This window comes from Strix uralensis, chromosome 28 (genome assembly GCF_047716275.1).
Source record: "Strix uralensis isolate ZFMK-TIS-50842 chromosome 28, bStrUra1, whole genome shotgun sequence".
Lineage (NCBI taxonomy): Eukaryota > Metazoa > Chordata > Aves > Strigiformes > Strigidae > Strix > Strix uralensis.
In genome coordinates, this window is record NC_133999.1 from 5,582,950 (window position 1) to 5,601,004 (window position 18,055).

At 48.7% G+C, this 18,055-nt stretch overlaps 2 protein-coding genes across 3 annotated transcripts in view; one reads left to right on the top strand and one right to left on the bottom strand.

Moving 5' to 3' along the window:
- Positions 1–404: 404 nt before the first annotated feature.
- On the bottom strand, positions 405–3,308 carry PCNA (proliferating cell nuclear antigen). Its single transcript, XM_074852250.1, has 6 exons — positions 3,017–3,308; positions 2,357–2,454; positions 1,884–1,951; positions 1,507–1,701; positions 1,085–1,208; positions 405–962 (listed from the first exon to the last, which is right to left on the bottom strand). Exons 1-6 carry the CDS (start codon positions 3,235–3,237, stop codon positions 880–882), a joined length of 789 nt encoding a protein of 262 aa, XP_074708351.1. The 5' UTR covers positions 3,238–3,308; the 3' UTR covers positions 405–879.
- Positions 3,309–3,468: 160 nt separating this feature from the next.
- The window catches only part of LOC141935791 (rho GTPase-activating protein 25-like), a 52,891-nt gene continuing 38,304 nt past the window's right edge, over positions 3,469–18,055 (top strand). The window contains exons 1-3 of one of the 2 annotated variants that reach the window (XM_074852327.1): positions 3,469–4,153; positions 16,531–16,673; positions 17,642–17,738. In XM_074852327.1, the coding sequence (XP_074708428.1) occupies positions 4,091–4,153; positions 16,531–16,673; positions 17,642–17,738 (303 nt within the window). In that variant the 5' untranslated portion in view covers positions 3,469–4,090. Of the gene's footprint in view, positions 4,154–5,449; positions 5,617–16,530; positions 16,674–17,641; positions 17,739–18,055 lie in introns of those variants that run through there. The other variant, XM_074852328.1, reaches the window with a different exon arrangement.

The window sequence follows — 18,055 nt, forward strand, 5'->3', positions numbered from 1 at the left end:
GGCACACAATGAATGCAACCTGCTGAGGAGCAGCTTAACGTCAATAACTCAGAAACAGTAGACCCAGACCCAGGAAGGGTTCACACAGCTCAGACCAAGCTGCTTTGTCAGAGCTGTGCCACAGCATGTGCCCACAACGCTCTCAGACTTCACCAAGAGCCAAGGACAGAGAGAGCTGCCAGAGCTGATGCATGCACTAAGGAAAGCCTGTTCCACAAACCTCTGCTTAAAGGGAATGGCATCACAGACCAATTAATTACTCAAACCAACCACACCCCTCCATTAAACACATCTAAATGATTGGAGAAGCTGGTAACTCCAGTGCAAAGAAGCACACACGTGCCTCTGGAAAAGGAGCTAGGGTACAGCATAGTTTTGGCAAAGCATCGACTCATTCATCCACATTTAAACAGGTTAAAACCCACAAAATTACATTCTTTATTTCCATTTTCCAAGTCTCAGTTAGAATACCAGCTTTAAAAATAAAGTAAGGTCAAATAAAACAGCATAACTGAACAGCAACCCTAGTCAACTACAGGTCCACAGGTGAAACTTTGGGAAACATCATCTTTACTCAAGTTAAATATTGCACCCCTTCTCTAACACAAGTTGAAAGGAGTAAGATATTTCACCTTCAGACAGCATATGAGATTACTGGAAGTACAGGAATAGACTAGAAAAAACAAAATTTCCTATTTCTAGAGACATCAGTATAGCAAAATAGTAAGTTGAAAAATATTTACAAAGATATCTACATAATATGTCTAATGGTGCTCATATGATGCTCCAATGCACTGAAATTGCTAACACCACCATCTCCTTCTCAAAGTCAGCTGTCCTCCCCAAAGAGCTCAGATCTCCCCCTCAGTCCTACTCCAATTAAGAGCCTTCTTGTTGGTCTTCAATCTTTGGAGCCAGGTAGTATTTTAAGTGTCCCATATCAGCAATCTTGTACTCCACAACTGTGAAAAAGAAAAAACAGTATTCAGAAGGTTCTTCAGAGAAGCCATTCAGTGAGTTCTTAATGCAGTTCTAAGCTGGCAGCTTTCTACAAGATTTTTCAAGTAGAGCTGCTTCTACTTACCAAGAGGAACATCTGCAGACATGCTGAGTGTTACTGTAGGTGACAGGGGAGTGGCTTTGGTAAAAAAGTTCAAGTACCTCAGAGCAAAGGTCAATTGGACTGGCTCATTCATCTCTATTGTAACCTAGAAAACAATCAGCCAGGTTAGACATCAATAAATCCAAGCTGCAGCAAGTTCCCTCAAATAATTCAGCCATTGCAAAGGCAGTCAGAGCTACTCCCCACTGTTCTGCTGAGCACTGCTTGCAGGCCCTTGGGGTAAGGGCCTGAAGTTGGCAACAATTTGTTGACTCTAACCTATGAACTAGAGAAGTACATGATCCAATCACCCAGTTTTAGCCCCCAATAGGTCAGATAATTAGTCATATTTGTAGAAACCTCAACACTGAAGACCCCACAGCAACTGTGAATGCTTAACTTACAGCTTCTTCCTCTTTATCCACATTGCTGGTCTGCGACAGCTTGATGTTTCCATTGCCCAGCTCTCCATTAGCTGAAAATTTCACACCATCTTTTGCACAGGAAATGACAACTGCATCGCCGATGTGGCTGAGATCTCTACAGATGCGTGCGAATTCAGCAGAGGGCATTTTCACTACACAACTATATTCTTGTTCCTGTGAAGGAAGTGTCACAATTAAATTTCTACCAAGAATCCCAGTGTAGTCACTACCCCTGTGTTTGTCCAGGCTTTCCAAAGGAACTTATGTTACAAGCTCAAACTCCAAGTCTGATGTGGATATAGGAAAACACCCATTTCTAAGAGATAGTGTAGTCAGTCATTTGAGCTACTACTTACTGGAATTCCAAGCTGCTCCACATCAAGATCCATTAGTTTCATCTCATAATCGGAAACCTTTTCCTGATCTAAAGAAACAAAAGATAGTTTGACAAAGTGTTTCTCAGAAGTTATCATCCTGAATTTAAGTTTTACTCCTTTCCCCTCTGCCAAATAAAAACACCTCAGTTGTGACAATAAGATCCACCTTGTTTAATTGGAGCTAGAAATCAGAAAGTGACCCAAAGTAGCTGTAAGAGGATAGCAACTCACCAAGAGCATCTGCACATGGCCTAAAGTCTTTCTCTTACAAAGAAAGCATTGGTCAAGTTGACTAAGCTTACATCTCCAGACCTTTTGAAGTGTTTGAGTATCAGGTGACCCTTCCCATTTCAAAAGTATTGTCATTTCCTTCCCACCCTGCATCTACGTGATTTATGAAGACTACCTAAAAATATCACTGTAGTAAATCAGTTCCCAAATCTAACACTCACTTGGTGCTTCAAACACTAGAGCCAACGTATCCGCATTGTCTTCTGCTCGGAGAGTGATGATATCTTCGTTTCCTGCACATTTCAGTATTTTGGACATGCTAAGGGAGGGAGAAAGGGACGTTAGTCACAGGATTACAAGCAGACAGAGCAGGAACGCGCACCCGTTGCCTACTACAGTGTGAAAACAAGGCTGGCAAGAAGCAGTCAGCAGCTCAGCCGCGGCACACGGAGCTGTGCGGAAAGCGCAGAGCTGGGGCTCGGCCCCCCCGCTCCATCCCCCTCCCCGTGCGGCAGAGCGAGGGCCGGACCGGGCGGCGAGGCGCCATGGCGGGCAGGGCTGGGCCTGCCCCGCTCCCCGCCACGCTTTCCCGCCATGGCGCGCCGGCAGTGACGTCACCGCCGCCGCCGGACCCCCCGCGCGCCGCGAAAAACGGCGCGAGAGCTCTGAGGAGGGAGGGGGAAGGGCTGAGAAAGGCTCCAAACGGCGCCCGCCCGCCCCAAGAGCCGCTCCCCAGCGAACACGAAAGCAAAGGCGACCTCGCGCCCCACATCTTCCCCTCATTCCCCCCCTTCCCCACGGCCCAGCGGCCCTCGCCTCCCCTCAGCGCCTCAGGCCCGGGCCCGCTCCCCCGCCCGGAGAGGCCCCGCCGCCCTCCCCACCTGGAGAGGTTGACACCCATGGCGATGTTGCGGTCGCAGCGGTACGTGTCGAAGCCCTCGGAGCGCAGCGTGAGCTGCACCAGGGAGACGTGCGAGGAGTCCATACTCTGCAGGCTGATGCCGCCCGAGCCCAGGTCCCAGCAGGCCTCAGTGATGAGGTCCTTGAGGGCCTCCAGCACCCGCTTGAGCACCGAGCCCTGCACCAGCCGCGCCTCGAACATTGTCGCAGCAGCAGCGACCAGCACCAACACACCCAGGAACGCCGCTGGCCGCCAAGAGCCGCGGCCCGCCAAGCGCCCTTTTTATACCGCCTTTCGCCCCGCCCACCGTCGCGCCGCAGCCAATCGCCAGCGGCCCTCCCCTCCCTCAGCGACACCCTATCCACGCTCACGTAACCGGTCCCCCGCTCCCTCCCCCCAGGCTCTCCGGCCAATCCCGGCGCCGCTCCTGCCCTTAATCCTGCCCCCTCATCCGGCGGGAGCCAATCACCACGCGGACTACACACTCCCAGTGGCGCGAGCCCGCGTCCCGCCTCGCCGTGCGGCGATGGCCGGCGGGCCTAGCGGGAATGGCGGTGCCGGGAGGCCGCGCTCGCCCCGCGCCCCGGCTGAGGGGGGGCTCCCTCTGAGTCGGGGGGGGGCTCTCTGGTCACTGCAGCCCGCGCCAGTGCCACACGCAGGGCCTGTCCGTAGGGACAGCTCGAGGCGCCTCTCCTCAGACGCCAGTTCCTGACAGGAACTCCAGGCCTGAGTGACAACCCGCGACAATTCCTCTGGGAGACAAACCCGCCACGATTCTCCCCGAGCCCGTCAGCTTCCCGCGCGCGGGGCTTTCCCGATCCCTCCCCCCCGGCGGCAGCTACGCACTTGCGCCCACCCATGATGGCGCCGGCGGCCTCACATCCGGGTACACCTGGGCGGAGCCAGGACGGGGCAAGTCCCGCCTCCGCCTCCCTCCCGCGCCGCTGATTGGGCGGCGGCGGGGCTCTGCCCTCGCCCGCCCCCTGGTGGCCGCGGGAGTGAGGGGCGCATCGGCGGCGGAGCGGTGCGGAGCGGCCGCGGGCGCGGAGCCGGCATGAGCGAGCTGCGGCAGCGGCTCGGCCGGGAGCCCGGCGGGGCGCGGGACCCCGAGGAGAAGGTGGGGTGCGGGCCGGGGAGCGGAGGGGGCAGGCCGGGGAGCGGGGCGGGGAGCGGCGGGGGGGCGCGGGGCCTGCGGCGGGCGGGCGGGCGGGCTGCGCGGCCTGCGGACCGCGGGGGTCTCTTCTCCTCCCGCCGGGGCTGAGGCCGCTGCTGCGCGACCCCCGTCCTGCCCTGCACCGTGCGCCTCTCCCTGTGCTCTTGCAGCGCCTGCGGGGCCCGTCGCTTGTTTTATTTACCCCACCGCGACAGCCCCAAAACCGGCCCCAAACGACAAAGCCGGGCCCCGGGGGTGTTTTCATCCGTGGCTGGACAACCGGTCCCGGCTCCCGCCTTCTAGGAGCGGGGAGATCCGCGCGTAAACTGGTTTTGTTGGGTATTTCGAGTTGGGGTTACAAAACCCTGCAGATTGCTTTAGGTAAGACTTTGGTACATCCTAAGTCATCCCTAAGTATGTACTCACTCCTGCAGCGGGGTGTGTGGTCTCCATCGATAGTTTAGTGAGGTTTAACGGTTGTGTTTCTCCAAAGAAGAGCTGTGAAAAGAGAACTTGACTCTTTCCCCGTAACGTCACTTCTGTTCCAAACCCAAACCCAGTTGGATGCTCTGAGCTTGGCAGTTGCTCCGTGAGTCATGTCGTCACCCTTGTCATCTTTTACTCCTGCGCCTCCCCAAAGAGGAAAGGAGCAAGAGGAATAATCAGTCAAGAAAAACTTTGTAAATAATATTTGCAGAGTCACAAAGACGAAAAACTGGAGGGAAAAGCGATTCTTTGCTGCGTTGGGGTTTAATGCGCGTACCTTGGGAGCAACCCTGGAATTGTCCGTTTGCCCTTTAGTAACATCATATTGATGTTTCCTTTGTTAATGCATGAAACACGCAATTCAGAGAAGCGTGAAATCATGAGGCAAAACTGTCTTTTGCAATTTAAATGTCACTTTTAACGCTGTTTTGAATGCCGGTTTAACACCTGCTAGGAGCTCTACAGTCAGGTTTGAGGAAGCTTTATTGTTCTGATGTGATTAGCGAGGGAACTGGGACAGAGAGCACTGACAGCGTCGCGAATGGGTTGCCTTGGTGTAGAACTGAAGTTTCTGCCTTTTTCATAGCTTCCATGAAGCTGCCTCACATGCAGATTTGCCAACCTCTATTAAGAGAGCAATAAGATGGCTCCTCTTTTGTTGTTGTTGTGCACAGGGCAAAGCTGTTATCCTCTAGATAAGTACATTTGTCTCAGTTGGAATTTACTTCGCAGCAGAAAATCTTCAGGGACTTTTATATTCCAGAACTTTTGTGGGAGTTGGAAGACGTCCCTCAGCAGCCTGGAAGGACTGGTACTGCTTAACCAGCATGCAAACAAACTCCCTCGGCCAAGCTGCGATCTTGCTTTAGCTTCTTGTCATGCGGAAGTTGCCAAAGAAGGTCAGAGGGCCGCTATTTTGAGTGCAATCTTGTTATCTCCAGGCAAGTATGCTTTTTACATATAGCGAGCCTTCTGAAGGGCTCCTCTAATATTACTTTTGAGTCAATGACTTGAAGTGTCTTTACTAGAGAGAGGGAACATTTATGTCATCCTGCTCATCCTAAAGCAGCTCAAATGAATTGCAAGAGAAAATAAAAAAGGAAAAGGTGTTTCCAAGCAATGAAGAACAGCTCCTTGAGGTGCTGAATGTGACGTCTCTTAACAATAGAAAGCAGTTATGGCAGGCAGAGAATTTCCCAAAACTGTTAAAATCAAGCCTGGTAGGCGGTTACCTGGTAACAGTTATCCTGCCATTAGTAAAACCCCACAGTGTTGTGCTTTCCTTGGCAGCAGAGCTCAGTGGCAGATTTTTCTTTCCTCCCCTGAGATCAAGCCGTTGTGTTTTTAGTGCTTGGGAAATGCCTGGCAGAGCCTGGGAATAACATCAGTATAAAGCCAACGCAGCAAAATTGCTCATGCGCGTCCTGTTTATCGGTGGTCTTAGCCTGCCTGCAGGTATTGCTGTCGAGAGGGGAGATTCCTGTTTCTGCTTTGTCATTCAGTTAGCCTTGCCAAGAAAAATGATTTAGCAATGCATATTGTATTCTACAGAAACCCTTATGTCTTCTGAAAAGAGCTCTCAGCATATTAAAAGAAACGAGTTAAAATGAGATGTAAACATCAAGGCTGATTTTAAGATTAGACCCGGAAAGTTGTGTTTTGTACTTGTTCCCACTTTACTGTTTTGATAGTGGAAAGAGAGAGGCTGGTTTCACTTTCTGGTCCTCTAACCCTTGCACAATGTGGCAGCTTTGATGTTTTCCTCCCTGCTGGCACAGGGCAATGCTTATAGCTGAAACTCTGGCACAACGGTCTCAACCGAAGGAGCAAAACATTTTAAAATCAATTTGTGTTAAAACTTGTGCAACACACAATCTTTGTCTCAAAGGGAACAAGGCAACATCTGTTTGATCAGTGAACTCCTTCTGATCTCTCCAGTGAAAACACAGGGAAACCTGCTCTGGTGTTATTTGTGCTTGGTACCCATTTTCTTAGCCCAAGGACTTCTTAGATGCTGTTAACTGTTGCTGTTAGTGTGTAGATACCTGAGATTAGGTGACTGAAACAAGGTCTAGTTTCCTGTTATTACAGATCCCGTTCTCCCTCGGTCTTTGTAGGCTCGTCCCTTTGCTTTGTAGACTCATTCATTATCTGAAATCAGAGGTCAATGCCTTCTCTCCTGTGTTGTGTGTATGCCATTAAATCACATTTTCTTTTCCAGCTTCCAAAGAGAACAGGAAAAGTGTGAAGGCAAATTGTTTCATGATGCATGCAGAGCTCCGGAACACCTTTGCTAGTTTAATGGGATTTTAAGGTTGCTTGTCAGTAGCGGTTTGCACTTTGTGTGGCTCAGAAGTGAGGACAGAGGGTTTTTTCCTTTTCTGTCCTTCTTTTGCTAGGATGGTTGCACTGGTAGTTGTCTGAAATTAGCGGAGGGGGTCTCAGACATCCCATGGCCTAGTCCCATGGAAGGGGAGGAGGGCAGGTCTGTTTAGAGGCAGGCTTATCTGGGCTGCAGATCACACCCCTGCATCACTTGTGGCTTTGTTTACCGACCCCTTTGTCACTGTCAGGCAGCGTCTTGCTGGAAAATATTGTCCCTTTTAAGAGAGGTGGCAGCTGCAAGATCAAATAGAAGCGGTGCCTGCAGCCGCTCTGCTGGCGGGCGGTTTTGTGCAGTGGCCCGTGCAGGTGGATTTTTCCACAGTGCAGCGTTCGGCACCTCGCTGCACCCGCAGCAGCTGGGCGTGCTCCTTTCTTACAGGAAAAGCGCAGGAGCGTCGCTTCGCTGGTACAAGGCCTTGGAAAGCAGGCATGAAGTGTGCAAGGGGGAAATGTTTCTGTACTTAGGAAAGGTTTGATGGTGAGGACTCTTTCCAGCCCGGTTTTGTGGTTGGACTGACAATGTGACTTTTTATCTGGCTACATCTGTATCATGTGGTACAAAACGTGAAGGACTTTGGCTTCCAAGCCTCTTGATTTCTTGTGCTTCCGGGTGTTTTGCAAGACTTCCCTAGTGATATAAAGTGCTTTGAAGATACTGAGCTAAGTAAATGCCAGTGTTTGAATGCTCGTGCTGACAAGTAACTGTCCCTTAGGTCTGCTTGGGAGGGTGAAGGGTAGATGAGAACGCCAGCCTGGTCTGTGCTGGAAAGGATGCAGCAGCTCCGATTTTGGTGTTCGGCTTGGGAGAGGGTGCAGGGTGTAGAGAAATAACAGTGCAGGCGCTGTGAAAATGTGGGCAATTTCAAATCCTGTTACTTCCCAGGTCACAGGAGAGCTCCTAGGAGTTGGGAGTTTGTGATAACAAGATGAGGTTCTTGTAAGACCAAAACCAATAAACCACCACAGCGATGCCTCTCTTCATCCTCATCCATGCCTGCTTCTAGACCCACCCCAAAGGCTTGTTTTTTTAATAGCTCTTAATATTATTTCAGGCTTGATACCACACATCAGTTTGCTTGGCTTCTGCTGAATCATGAACCTCCTTTATTCTTGACAGGCGCTAGCAATCTCAGGTCTGATGTAAGAATACATTTCAGCCTTCCTTGCCATCTGATGCTCAGCTTTATGTGTGTTTACCAACAGGAGTGCATTGTTATCCGTTGTTGTTAATTATGACAAAGAGAAATTGGACTGATTGCATTTCTAATGGAGCTCAGTATAACCGGCTGTTATATTTAATACCTTTGCCAGCTTCTGGCCTGCCCTGGAGCTGATGAAAGAGCTGCATATCCTTTGGATGGTGTTTGACTTGACCACTGCTTTTTGCAAAACGCACAGGCTCTCCATTGAACTGCCCATTTCTTTGCTCATTTGTGGTGATGCCAGAGAAGTTTGATCCCAGGAAGATTTTTGTCATTTTAAGGGTTGGATGTCTCTGCCTTGGGCTGTGAGGAGGTCCTTTCCTTCCCAGTCTGCATGGAGCTGTGGGCAGTGATCGTGCATGACAAAGTGAGGAGGGAGACTCTCAACGCTCAGGTTAAACCCCACAAGTGCTTTTCTGTTACTCAGCCCTTCAGATAGTTCAGAGCTGGCTTCTGTTTCCTATCTTTATTTAATGACTGTCTGGTCTGGAGAGCTACACAAGAGACTGTCTCTCTTGGCAGTATCTAAAAGTCGCCGTTACCTCCAGGCAGATGGCTGACCTGTTTTCTGTAGTGTTCCCGCTGGGTCTTTGTGGATCTGGGAGCTTCTTACCGAGTTCCCTCTTGCTGCTCCAGCGTGATTGCGTTTTGTTATTGTGGACAATAAGGTCAGTGTAGCGCAGGGTGACGGAGGGAGGCCGTGGCACATCCACAGCTCCCCATGGCTATTCGTGCTGTCTTTGACCCCGCCGTTGTAGGTTGAGGTCAGGGCTCTCGCGCGGTGCTCAGAGGAGCTGTTCTGCACACGAAGAGTGTCTCTGCGTGCGCTTCCGAAGCCATGTGCTTGCAGTGATATGCTGGGGGTGATTCTTGTGAATGGAGGGATGTTTGGTGCTGAGAAGAGAGAAATTGTGATGAGATGTTTGCATTTCCCAGCGGGGAGGAAAACTGAGGACCGATCTCCCTGTCTGTCAACCACATACCACACATTAGGTGGCAAGAAAACCATTTTATCCTCCTGCCTGCTTTAAATGAGCAGTGATGTGCACCAGGGGTAGACTAACCTTGGAGATAAAACCCTTAGGAAAACAACTTATGGGAAGATGCAGTGTTTCCAAGCAAATCTGTATTTCCTTTCTGAACGTGAAGAATACTGTCACTTTTCTTTGTATTGGCCAGGACACATCTGCAGGAATTTGGGACAGAAAATTATTACTGTGCCTGTTAATAGCTCTATTGTTTTCCCCCAAAATGTGGTCTGTGTTAGCCTGTGTCCTTCCTGGTGATCTGCTTCACTTGAGTTTTCTCTGATTTATACTTTCCAGGATTATAAAGGACCATGAAGATTCATACATTTCTCTTTAGAACAAGGTGTGTGGTAGTCCGTAGGTTTATGATGATAGCTCTGACTTCAGAGTACTGCAGATTTGGGTTCATCAGGATTACACCTAAACCTACCGGTCCAAGTCCTACATGGCTCCATCCCCTGATTAGTTCAAATAAAGCCAACGGGATTGACTGGTAGAGAAATGTGAACAAGATTGTGGTACCACCTTAAAGTCAGCAAATTAAATAGAGTGGTAAGATTTTTTTCTGATTAGATTTTGGAAAAATATGTATAACTCCAGAGGAGTTGAGGGTCAGAAGCCATCGGCCTTGGCGTGATGCAAGTTATCATTTCGAAGGACAAAAATAGACTTTTCCTGCACTAACCTTCCGATGTGAATAGTGTACCTGTTTCTGCAGAGCTGTTTGTTCTCCCTCGTTTCTCACAGCTCCTCCAAATAACAGCAGATCGCAGTATCTGTGCAGAATCGGGCAGACGCAGCTCCAAGCTGGGGCAGCCTCTTTCAGACACCAATTCTGAGAGGCCTTTAGGAGCTTTGCTTTCTCGTTTCTGCACGTGTTTCTGTGTCTGCAGGGACAACAAAGTCTGCCTGTTCGGTAAATGCCTCTGTAGCAGAGGGATGCCAGTTAGATCCAGGAGAAGCCAGCACTGAAGCCTATCTCCAAAACATCTCCATCATGTGTTTCAGGCGGGGAGGCAGGTTCCTTACTTAGCAGTAAGAAATTCTGGAGGAATGCCAGAACCAGCAATCTATTTTTGTGCTCTTTTGTATATACAACAGCTTCTTGAAAGAACTTGGAGCCTGATGCATTTACCTTCTTGATTTCCTGGAATAAACAGACCCCGGAGTGGGTGCTGCGTTGGGGGCCAGGCAGAGGATTAACTTGTGCTAAGTGAGTCACAGGGATACGCGACTTGGCATGAATCATATTTGCTGACTGAGATCAGGCTCTTGTATCAGACTGTTGTTCTGCTGACTGCAGACTGTGCATACCTCCGATCACATCCCACTGGCTGAGCCTGCTTGTGTTCAAAACAAAGCGGGCGGCCATGGGAGTTTTCTTAGTTATTTCAGCCGCTATGCAAACATTTATGCTTTTTGTGATGTTATCTGCTAACGGTCTCCGTTTTTAGGCATGCCCTAATTTCTGTGCATGTTTTCAACTGGAATATGTTTTTTTTGGGATGGGGAAGGGAGTCCCATATCAACGTAAATGAAACCTGAGCTTCACTGATTTTTTTGAGACAACGAATCAAGCAGTCACCGCTAGATGCCAGCTTGGTGGGATCTCTTGATGGGGGACATGAGAAACTTGAATTTAATTGCCCTGCAGATAACTTCACAGCCTGAGAAGTGCAAGCCCTTTCCCCTAGACCAGCACCAGGACAGGAGCTACTTTGTGCCCACTTGCAAAAAGCCAGTGCTTTTTTGGGACCTTAGTACAAATCAAGTCTAGACACTTGTTTGTTTCTTACTTCTAGTGTTAATGGTCTCCAAACTTCCCTCTCTCATTTCACCCTTCTGAGCTTGTAAACCTCTAAAAGAGAATATCCTATAATTAGGGAGTAACAGGACCTTTTTTTGCCTCGATATCACCTTGGTGGATCTGTCTGAGGTGGCCCGGCAGCTGTTGGAGATGGGCAGGTGCCGTGTAGGTAAAGCAGCGAAGAAGGGGAGAGGGGAACGGAGCAGAGAAGTTTCCTGGGCATAGGAAGTAAAATCAGTTTTGAAAAACATCGAGATTTTCATAACTGACGCCACTGGATTTGTATCCATTAGACTAATTATATTGGCCTCGATCCTGCAAATGTGCTCAGAGGTGAGAATAGCAGAGGCTTTAGTACAGTTGGTCCCTGTTGTTCTAGCTGTCAATTATACTGCCTGAAACAGCAACTATATTTTTCTCTTTAGCAGTGTATTAGCATTTTCCGTCACAGCTTTTTGTTAAAATCTGGCAGGAGGTCTAAATAAAACAGCGCCTTGCTTCAAGAAAGGTGCACAAATAATGGGATTTCTTGAACTAATTTAATCTGCCAGCATTGAATACTTAACTGTATCTCTGTATTAGGCAGAAAATTTTTGGCAAGGAGATAGCTGACTTGTTTCTATGACAACTGAGATCATGTCATGGATATTTGGGCAAAAAAAAAAAAACGAGCGCTCACAGCTTCCGCTGCGAGAAAGCCATTTAAAGTGTGAGCACAAATTTCTTACCGCATGCTTGCAGGAGTTAAGTTGTTTAAAGACAGCTAAGACAACTCGTTTCCCCGTGTATCTTTCTTTAGGGTGATAAAATATTGTTCACAAATGTTGCTTAGATCTACTGATTTCACAAATATAACAAGGAAGTAGGTATCTGGCTTTTTTCCTCTGTCTGCTCTGGTTAACCAGTCTGGAGAAACAGCCCTCACAGAGATCTGTGGGTTTTACTCCTTCTTCTTATGATAACTTCTGTAGAAATGAGTAAGTTAGGATAAAATGTACATTGCTATCTTGATTTTATTCCTGCATTACTTATTCCCTTGATTCTTTATGAAGCCTTCAATACTGAGATGATAAATTGAAGGAGCAGCATGGGGCTTGCCTATGGTGCTGGACAGGCAGATTTGCACAAAGAAGAGCCCTTCAATTTAATAACTGCATGTTGTTAACAAAAGCCAGTAAAAGCTACTGTGTTTTAATAGACTTAATGCTTACCCTGTAAAAGAAAAGGAAAAATAAAGCCAGATTCCAAGGTAAGTGGAGGGAAAGTTTGTTTTGCTCTTACTAAGGGGTTTTAATTGTTGCTTGGCTCTGCATCATGCACGTAGATTTCTGGCATCCTGACCCACGTTTGCACTGAGGGCTCGGCTGTCCTGCCTGGGAGGAGAGAGGCAGAGGGAGTATCAACCACTGAACTAACAGGAAAATGGGTGAGGGAGAGGTGTGGTAAGAGCATATGGAATAAATACAGCTGGAGACAGCTATACCCCAGTGCAGGAGCACCAGTGGGATTGCTGAAAGGTGATGGGGCTGCATTTTCATTTGTCTGGGCAGCTTCTGGTTCAGTGAGACCTTGGTGCAAGAGTGAAGCTTTTGGGTACCAGTGTTGGGCTGTGTTAGTTGCTACCTCCAAGTCACAGTTGGTTCAGGTGTGATCAGATGTATGTGAGAATCAGCCTGTAGCTAAATATCTTCGATTTTGGGAAGAACCTAAACAACAACCCAAAAAAAGGCAGAAATAAGGTCCGTGGAAGGGTAAAGGAGAGAGTTCGGTCCAGCAGCTGGGTAAGGAGTCAAGTCATGATTTCTGGGTTAACTTGCTGTGAGTCTGAGTCTCTCCAGGCTTTTGTTTCAAGAGCAGAAAATAGGAGAAAGCAGCACAGAGGAGGCATCAGAAACCTGGTGTTTCTTAGGTGAGCAGCAGAATTGGTGACAGAATACCATCTCTTAGACCCAGCTTCCCTGAAACGCTGTTTGTACTGGTACTGCGGGGCACACTTTGCAGTCTGTGGCTAAACACAGCCCAAACCTGCCCCTTGCCGTCTCAAGCTCTTTGCAGAAGCACTGACTCTGTAATGAGCTTAGATTTTCACCAGCAATAGCCCTCGGCGAGCATCACTCACTGTCGTCTGTGCCGGTTTGCACTCTGTGCTTGCTGCTGCAAGCTGCTTTGCGGAAAGCGTTGCTATCCGATGATTATCCTTTGGGGATGGATCTGTCTGGCTCGGCTGGAGGACCAGTGAGATAGCAGTGGAAACGTGCAGGAGGGTGTTACCAAGGCAATGCCACAGCTGGATTAAGTAGACCAGACCAGGGTGCATCACACTCAGGCTTAAACAAGTTATTTAGCATCTCGCTCAGCTGCTTAAACTGGTGATTTGTAGGCTGATGGTTGCAATTTGCATAAAAGGTATAAAAATAGTGTCAATTACTGAGTCCTCTCCATAGCCTATATCTGGCACAATGTCCTATATAATCTTAACGCTGTTTCAGTTAGAGATCTAAGTAGGAAGAGCTGATTCCCGGCGCTGCTCGGCTGGTTTCAGAGTGAAGATGTTAAAATGTATGTTAGCCCTCACTTTGGCCATTTCTTCCATCAGGGAAAATGTTTTCTTCCACCTCCCATCAGGCTTAAATTGAGCAAGCAAGACCTGTAGCAGGAATGAGTCTTACATTTAATGTCGAACCCTAACAACATCCCTTTATCTTGACAAACCTCTTGACTGCCTTCTTTGTACTCTCTGGAAATAAAGTGTCGATGTTGGTTGGAGCTGTGGGTATTGCATGTCTGTTGCACAACGTCTCCTCTTCCCGCTGCTGAGGATGAAGTGGGGAACAGCAGGATGCCTGTGCTGTTGGACTTATCCTGTGAGGTTTTGCTCCTGCTTTTGGAGACCAAAACACTTTTTAGCATAAGGTTTGGCTTGGCGTTGCACTGAAATTGGTGGATCAGGTTTACATCAATTTAGCTGCACCATCCATGTCAGTGCAAGAAATTATTGGCTGGGCCGTGGCAGAGGTTGGGACTGCCCGTTCCAGCAGCTTGGTTGCAACATCAAATTCCTCTGTCTCTTGAGCTATGCAGTTGCTTTCATCCTTCATGTTCTTGGCCAGGAGCAGAAGGGAGGAAGGCATCAGTGCTCCTTCCCTTTCTTTTGGTCCCTGAGCACTTTGTGGAACTTCAGATCCTCTGGGCTACAGGCAAGGAGTAATTTGCCTGCTTTGCATTTAGCCCTGCAACGTTAGCACTTTGGGGAGTAAAATGCAGGGATGGTGCCTTGGATCTGCTTCCTTGTTTCAATGCTTAGTCCTTTTATCACATGGCTGGCGAGCCTGGGACTTGCGTGAGATGATGGATACTTGGACTGCATTAGAAAGCTGCTTGAGGTTTTTGATTTTAGCCTGTACAGATGATAGTGATTGCCTGATGTACCTAAACACTTCCTTGCCCATTTGATTTGAATCAGTCACATTAATTTTTTGTCTTTAGGAATGTGCAACAAGAGAAGCCCCCATTTCCTAAATGGAATCTAGAAGACCAGAAGGAGAAACTGAGTTTGGTCAGGCTAGAGCTGAAGCTTCTCTCTGTTTAGATTGCTCACAGGAGAATTCTTCAGAGAATCCTTTTCTTGGAGAAAGCATAGAGAAAGCATTGCAATGGGAAACATTGACTGGAGCTAAATGTAGTGCTACATGCATTTCCCAAAACCTGCTCGAGAACAGGGCCTGTGCTGTGCTACAGGATGCCAAACTCATGGACTTCAGGGAGTTTTATCATTTCCAGTCTTTTCGCCTGCTGCCATTTGCAGCTGCCTTATGAATTCAATCTGTTGGGTGTTCCCAGCTAACTGGCACTAAATCTCTCTGAAGTCCAAGGGACAAGCAGGTTTTACAGGTCACTTAAAAGCCAGCCAAAAAAAAAAGCCATGTTGCATTTCTTTATCAGCTTGCCAGACCCACGTGAGTGCTGGCAAAGGTGTTTAGTTTTGGTTTCCTCTTCCTTCCCAGTCGATGGGAACAGAAAGAAGTGAGTGTGAATCAAGGCGAGGAAGAGGCGACACGAGATGTGACTGGTGGGATGGCTGGTGCTTCGCTCGTCCCCGGAAGTCATCTCTGACAACACCGTCGTATTTTTAGCTGCCTCCACCTGACGGTGTCTAGTTGTCCTTGTCTGTTTTAAGAACCTGGCCTGCAGCCATTGATACATTACAGCTTGGGGAGTAATTATCTCTTCCTGCCTTAAATAAGGAAGCTACTCCAGGCTTACTGCTCTAGTGAACTACAAATACTCCTGGATTTGGTTACACCAAACCAGTCCCAGCGGATGCGTGTTTTGGTGGGGGGGTCACTGTTCTTCGAGCACAGGGCAGCGCTGCCTGGGAGCCCAAAAGGGTGAAGTCGCTTTGTTTGCAGAGCTCCCAGCATTTGTCAGCTTGTGTCCCTCCTTGCTTTTCCTGCAAACACGCTCTGTTTTCCAGGGGTTTTAAAATAGTGCATGGTCTGAGGTGAAATGCCTGAGACATGAGCGCTCCCCGGGGAGTGGCCTTTTCCTTCCTTGCTTCAAGGACTGAGGGACAGGATGAAGCTCTGCTGCTGAAATGAAGGGCAAAACGTGAAAGTTTGGATTTGTCCTCTATTCAGGAGCTGGACTAGAAGAAAGAATTCTGCTGGGAGAGGGCATGGGACTGCCTGGGAGCCAGGAGGATGTTTATAATCCTTTTTCCACCACTGGCCTGTTGCAGAGCCTTCAGTAACCTCCTGCCTTGCCTGTATTTATTTCCCCCCTAAATACAGGACTTTGCTCTGAGCTAAGTGCTGGAGCAGTACGAGGGGCGGGGAAAGCACGTGTATTTCTTTCCAGTACATCAGGTTTCTCCTGTGGCCAGAGAGGATGGTTGGGCCTGAGCGATAAGCCGTGCTCTTCCTCTTCAGCTATTTGAAGATGGGCTCGGTGTTATTTTTAGTGCCCGCATGTAAAGTCAGCACTTCAAAGGTCTGTCTGGAGGCCTTGAGCCTGTCTACTTGGAGGCCTTTCTGTCTGATTTGGGCAGTGTGGCATACTTGGAGATCTGCCTGGGGACTGGGAGACCTTGTGAAAATTCCTGCTAACAAGCCTGTGTCCCTTAAGCATTTGCTGCACTTGGAGATACTTATTAATCAACAGTGAGGCATCTTTAACTGTTCAGAGGGAACAGATCCTTTTCTGTGGCTGCTGCCGAAACTGATGGAGAGTAAAACTTATCGTGTATGTCACCTAAAACACTTGATGTTGTTTCTCATGGGTATAACCTCATGTAATACCCGGAATATTTTCTTCTCCTCTTTCATGCAGAAGCAGAGTTGTGATAAGTGTTACATCCAGTGGGCTGTTCTGAGTTTCTTCAAAGAGTGCCAGCATTGTGTCTAGTAAAGCTCTTTGTCTCTCTTTAACTTGCAGGAGTCAGAGTCTGAGAACAAGCTGGATGCAGAGACAGCATCAGACAGCGAAAGCAAATCTGAATTTGGAGGATCAGCCCCTGTGCCGACATCGGATGACACTCCAGAGGTCCTGAACAGAGCTCTCTCCAACCTGTCCTCAAGGTAGCACTCCCTGAGCATTGTTCTCCTCTGCTGCCAGGGCTCCTGCACCTTCACTGTGGTTTTCCCAGGCCCAGCAGCATGGCGGTGGCTGCTGGAAGCTGAATAAGCACCTCTCAGAAGCGCTGCGCTCTCCCTCTGTTGAGTGCAAGCAGGAAGGTGCCCCCGAGGCCACAGGAAGCAGAAGATGAGGGTGCTGAGAGCACAGTGCATCGCTCAGGGCTGTGCGTGGGAGAGGACGGGTGGCAGAGGGATGCTGCTGCTTTGCTGCCTGCTTGGTCTTGGCAGGTGAACAGAGGCAGAAGTCAGTGGTGTTTAGCTTTGACAGCATGCTCAGCAAAGACTTCAGCAGCAGTGGTTTTAACCACTAGTGTGACCTACTTCTGCAGGAATGCGTGAGAAAAGCAGGCTGATAAGGACAAGGTTTAAGAGCAAACTGGGAATGCTCTCTACAGACTGCTGTGGGGGGAAAACATCTTACTTATATCACAGAGAGTGTCTCTGCTGGGTGTGCTGTGAGATGGGAGAGGCTCAAGGCAGGATCTGTAGGAGAGTAGCGAGGGTACAGCACTCCAGCGCCCATGTTTCCTCTTGAAAGGGAGTGCAGAGAGGGATAATAGTCCCCATTTTATTTGAACTTATCATGCAGCTTGTCCAAGGTGTGGGAAACCTGTAGCAGAACAGGAACAGACGCTCTCCTGTCCCATTTCAGTGCCCTTGGAGCTGCTCTGCACCTGGCTAATGCTTTCTGCATTTAGTGAGGTTCATAGCAGGGAAGGCTGAGCTGAACCATAGCCTTGCAGCTGCTGCAACCAGACCTTCATCACTGGATCAAGGTCACTCGGCAGCACTGAAAGGAAACTTGGGGTTTCCAGGGCTCAGTTTCCTTCCTGTGATGTGCAGAGAGCAGAAGTGCTGTCCTGCTTCCTGGCTTTGAGTTTCTCTAACTTTTTTCCTTCTCTATGGCCTAGATGGAAGAATTGGTGGGTAAGAGGCATCCTCACGCTGGCAATGATCACCTTCTTCTTCATCATCATCTACTTGGGACCCATGGTCTTAATGACAATAGTAAGTGCTCCAGAGAAGTGCCCTGACGTTCACAGCCATAGGGGGGAAAGTTGCTGGGACCACTGCTGGGGTGGGCAGCTCAGAGCCTTATATTTTAGAGGTCCTTATTCAGCTTGCTGGATTTCTCTCTCCGTGGAGGAAACCTAGAAGGAGTCTGTAACTCCCTGCCCTGGTGGTCAGCATTTGGCTGCAATTAAAGCTAATACACGGGGTTGTTAGAAACCTCCTGCAGAAGAAACGGGAGGGAAAAACAACACGGTGACCTTCCCATGTTGGATTAGAGACTCCTGCCAGACCAATAGCGACTGCTAAAGTAT

Coding starts and splice junctions, on each gene's coding strand:
- PCNA (XM_074852250.1), bottom strand. CDS start 3,237: ATGTTCGAGGCGCGGCTGGTGCAGGGCTCGGTGCTCAAGCGGGTGCTG. Junction 1,209..1,506: donor TGGATAAAGAGGAAGAAGCT/GTAAGTTAAGCA, acceptor ATTGTTTTCTAG/GTTACAATAGAGATGAATGA. Junction 963..1,084: donor GTCTGCAGATGTTCCTCTTG/GTAAGTAGAAGC, acceptor TCTTTTTCACAG/TTGTGGAGTACAAGATTGCT.